At 42.7% G+C, this 5,000-nt stretch overlaps 2 protein-coding genes across 4 annotated transcripts in view; one reads left to right on the forward strand and one right to left on the reverse strand.

Moving 5' to 3' along the window:
• The window catches only part of mix23 (mitochondrial matrix import factor 23), a 48,805-nt gene extending 45,445 nt beyond the window's left edge, over positions 1 to 3,360 (reverse strand). The window contains exon 1 of the mRNA XM_088402333.1: positions 3,336 to 3,360. The gene's annotated coding sequence lies outside the window, so the exon portion shown is untranslated. The remainder of the gene's footprint in view (positions 1 to 3,335) is intronic.
• fam162a (family with sequence similarity 162 member A) overlaps positions 1 to 5,000 on the forward strand; it is a 33,757-nt gene that overhangs the window by 10,045 nt on the left and 18,712 nt on the right. For all 3 annotated transcript variants that reach the window (XM_088402342.1, XM_088402341.1, XM_088402343.1), the window contains exon 3: positions 3,922 to 4,036. In XM_088402342.1, the coding sequence (XP_088258468.1) occupies positions 3,922 to 4,036 (115 nt within the window). The remainder of the gene's footprint in view (positions 1 to 3,921; positions 4,037 to 5,000) is intronic.

Below are 5,000 nucleotides of genomic sequence, written 5' to 3' on the forward strand. Positions count from 1 at the left end.
TGGTCTTACAGTGTTACAGTAACTCTTTCAGTCATGGTGCAAATCACGGAGATACTAAAACATCATCCTCTTATTTCTTCCTTTACCGCTGCTAGTAATTTTAGAAGCTATGTCTAACAGATAAAGTTTGCAAAGTCTTCAAAACATTCCGTTTTTCACTCATTTTGTCTACTTCCTTCCATCCTGTCCCATCAAGCTAGATAAAGGCGTTCGGCCAATAGCATATCGGCATTTCTGTGATTGACGTGTGACGCCGGCCAATAGCATCTCCGTGAGTGAGACCGGGTGACCTTAATCGACCAATAGCATATTGGCGTCTCCTTGACTGACTGATAATTATTCACACTTTTTTTTAAACGGTTGGAATGTATTGACAATTAATTAAAAAAAAACACACATTTAAACCAATGACAATTCTTTGTCTTGCAATCGGCACATTTAATTTCATGTCAGCTGTTTTTCCCTTTAGCTGTACAAACACTACACTTAAATGGTAATATATATTTAGACACCGTGAGTGAGACAGTCAGTGTGAGGTTGTAAGACCAATAGCGTTCACGTTACCGCCATAAGTATCTGTTAATGATTGTAGATGACGCAACTGCTGAATATGTTGACGCAGTTAGGCGAGAACATTTCTACATACTCAATGGCTGGTTGGTCGGAATGCTCGTAAGACGAGAGGTTTGCTCGTAAGCGGAGGACAAAATTCTCCCTGATCCACGCTCGTAAGGCGTATTGTTCGCAAATCAGGGTGCTCGTAAGCCGGGGGCTGACTGTATATATATATATATATATATATATATATATATATATATATATATATGTATATATATATATATGTGTGTATATATATATATATATATATATATGTGTATGTATATATATATGTGTATGTATATATATATATATATATATATACATATATATATGTGTGTATATATATATATATATATATATATATATATATATATGTGTATATATATATGTGTATATATATATATATACACATATATATATGTGTATATATATATATATATATATATATGTATATGTATATATATATATATATATATATATGTGTATATATATGTGTGTATATATATGTGTGTATATATATATAAATATATATATATATATATATATATATATATATATATATATATATATATATGTGTGTATATATATATATATATATATATATATATATACATATATATACATACATATATGTATATATATATGTGTGTATATATATATATGTGTATATATGTGTGTATATATATATATGTGTATATATATATATATATATATATATATATATATATATATATATATATATATATATTCACGAGATACTTGAACTCCTCCACTTGGGGCAGGATTTTAATCCCGAACTGAAGAGTGTATTCCACCCTTTTCCGACTGAGGACCATTTTCTCAGATTTGGAGGTGCTGTTCTTCGTCCTAGCCGCTTCTCACTTGGCTGCGAACCACTCCCGTGAGAGTTGGAGGTCACGGCCTGAAGAAGCCAACAGCACCACATCCTCCGCAAAAAGCAGAGATACAATGTTGAGGCTTCCAAACCAGACCCCCTCAATGCCTCGGCTGAGCCGACAAATTCTGTCCATAAAAGTAATGTACAGAATTGGTGACAAAGGGCAGCCTTGGCGTAGTGCAACCCTCATCTAAAGCGAATTTGACTTACTGCCGGAAATGCAGGCCAAACTCTGACATCGGTCATACAGAGACCATACAGCCCGTACCAGGGCGTCCAGTACCCTATACTCCTGCACCCACAGAGATCCCTGAGGGACATGGTCGAACGCCTTCTCCAAGTTGACAAAGCACATGCAGACTGGTTGGGCGAACTCCCGTGCACCCTCGAGGATCCTGCCGAGGTTGTAGAGCTGGTCCACTATTCCACAGCCAAAACAAAAACCACACTGCACCTTCTGAATCCAACGGCCCCTCCTCTCCAGCACCTCTGATTAGACCTTACCGGTAAGGAAGAGGAGTGTGATTCTCCTGTGGTTTGTCCTCCTTCTTAAAAAGGGGGGCCACCACCCCAGTCTGCCAATCCAGGGGCATTGTCCACGATGTCCACACGATGTTGCAGTGGCGTGTCAGCCAGAACAGCCTTACAACATCCAGAGCCTTCAGGAATTCCGGGTGGATCTCATCTACCCCCGGGGCCTTGCCACCAAGGAGTTTTTTGACCACCTCGGTGACTTCAGCTTCAGAGATGGTAGAGTCCACCTCGGAGCCCAAAGATACTTCTTCGTCAGAGGAAGACACGTTGGTGAAATTGAGGTCTTCGAAGCAGACCCCTCAGGATAGGTTTGGGTCTGCCAGGTCTGGCCAGTTATCCTCCCCACCATCGGAGCCAACACTCCACCAGGTGGTGATCAGTTGACAGCTCCGCCCCTCTCTTCACCTGTGTGTCCAAAACACATGGCTGCGAATCTGATGACACAACCACAAAGTCGATCATCGAATTGCGGCCTAGGGTGTATTGGTGCCAAGTGGACCACCATACTGGACACCCCTGTGTTTGGACATGGGGTTTGTATGGACAATACCTGACGAGCACAGAAGTCCAATAACAAAACACCACTCAGGTTTAAATCGGGGGAGCCGTTTCTCCTAATCACGTCCTTCCAGGTCTTACTGTTATTGCCCACGTGAGCATTGAAGTCCCCCAGCAGAAAGAGGGAGTCTCTGGAGGAGCGCTCTCCAGCAAGCCTTCCAAGGACTCCAAAAAGGGTGGGTACTCTGCTGCTGTTTGGTGCATCGGCACAAACAACAGTCAGAACCCGTCCCCACCCAAAGGCGGAGGGAGCCTACCCTCTCGTCCACTAGGGTAAACCCCAATGTATGTGTGCTGAGCTGGGGGGGGCAATATGAATGCCCACACCTGTTCTGCGCCTCTCACCGCGGGCAACTCCCGAGTAGAAGAGAGTCCAACCCCTCTCGAGAGGACTATTACCAGAGCTCAAGCTGTGAGTGGAGGCGAGGCCGCCTATACCTAGTCGGAACTTTTCGGCCTTCTCAAACTTCTTTGGTCTTCTCGGCCTCGCACACCACCTCAGGCTCTTTCCCTACTAGAAAGGTGACATTCCATGTCCCAAGAGCTAGCTTCTGTAGCTGGGGATCGTTGCGCCAAGGTCCCCGCCTTTGGCTACTGCCCACCTCACTACACACCCGACCTCTTTGGCCCCTCCCACAGGTGGTGAGCCCATGTGAGAGGGGACCCATGTCGTCTCTTCGGGCTTTGCCCGGTCGGGCCCCTTGGGTGTAGGCCCAGCCACCAGGTGCTCGCCAATGAGCCCTACCTCCAGGTTTGGCTCCAGAGGGGGATCCCGGTGACCCTGTAAGGGAAAATCAGATCCAATTATGTTACTTTTAATAAGGGTCTGTGAATTAAACCAATACACACCTAATGTACAGGTATGCCTTTTTTTATCATGTCTTGGCTGTACGTAGTCAGGATCACGGTGAGCAGTTGCTCGGATGTCCAACTATGAGTAAGTAACAGGTAGCTTACACTTACACTAACAAGAAAATGTAATATGACAGTGTTTTTTGGCAGACGGGTAAGCACGTACGTCTCACGGTGCTGAGGTTATGTGGTTGGTGGTATGGCCTTCCTGTGTGAAGATTGCATGTTCTTCACTTGCATGCAGTCTACCCCGCCTACTCTCCGAGAACAGCTGGGATTGGCTTCAGCATACCCGAACCCTTGTGAAAATAAACTTCAATAATGGATGGATGCTACTGATAATGCAATACAAAGATATTAATGGATGATCAAATCTAGATTTTATAACCGCCTGCACGACAATGAAGTTATACCAGTTTTTACTCCAAGTGCAAAAGCACACGGCTCTTAACAAGATAGGACTCCTGGTCTTTTGGCAGTATCCCCTCATCTTGGCTTCAAGATCCCAGGCTATAGACCCACAGAGTTGGACAAGAAAATGCTGCTGTGGTCAGGACGCTACAAGACAGCTGACCAGATCCCCGAGCTGGTGTCGTAAGTGGACGCATCCTGTTTGTTTGTGTTTTGTCCACACGTTACATCGCAGGATGGGGTGCTGGTAGGCTCAATTCACAGTGATTGCCCTGACAGGAAGACAGAGATACCTTTGGAAAATAAATAGGGTGTTTAGAATTTTAAGTTTCACCAAAACTGTTCCAAAATCCTCATATCTGACCAAAGACCCAACCCCCCCTCCTCACCTCGGACCTGTTTGCCATGGGTGAGCCCTGCCAGGAGCATAGAGCACAAACCAGCTTGAAGCAGATTTCTGATTTTTGACTGTTACAATTATTTACTGTTCAATTATAAGCCATTTTTAGCCAGATTTCTGATTTTTGACTATTTTTAATCAGTTTCCTTGCTTTGTAGATGTTATTTTAACCGATTAAGATACTATATTAACCTTTGCTTTGCTATTGCCAATATAATTTTACAAAATGCAACTTTAGCTCTATTTTTGTCATTTTTAATATCTTATTCTTTATATGTCGATGAACAACTTAACCGATAATATCAGTACTGTCATAATTTATATAAACTAGTCACTAACATTTACTTGCATTTATTAAAATGAGCCGGGTAGTCGTACGACTAAATTCAATCCTGGTCATTCCAAGTGCAAAGATTCTTTAGAATAGAGCCATTTGGGAAAAAGTGTAGTTATAATTTCAACCTTATCTCAAAGGAACGGACTCACCCCTTAGAACCTAAGTGGTTAGTACCAGGGTAAATCTCTCTCAACACCGGCTTAAGCAGAATTCTATCACCTCGCATTGCTGTCAGAGCAGCCTGGGACCAACAGAGATCTGTCAGGACTGTTATTTATCTTTTAGGTAAATAATAACCCTGGGGTAAGTGTAAATCTGACAATATACATATACTGTACGTATGTGTGTGTGTGTGTGTGTGTGTGTGTGTGCGCGTGCGTGCGTGTGTGTATGTATGTATGAATATATAT

The sequence above is a fragment of the Hippichthys cyanospilos genome, chromosome 19, assembly GCF_059441005.1.
Source record: "Hippichthys cyanospilos isolate Australia breed blue-spotted pipefish chromosome 19, RoL_Hcya_1.0, whole genome shotgun sequence".
Lineage (NCBI taxonomy): Eukaryota > Metazoa > Chordata > Actinopteri > Syngnathiformes > Syngnathidae > Hippichthys > Hippichthys cyanospilos.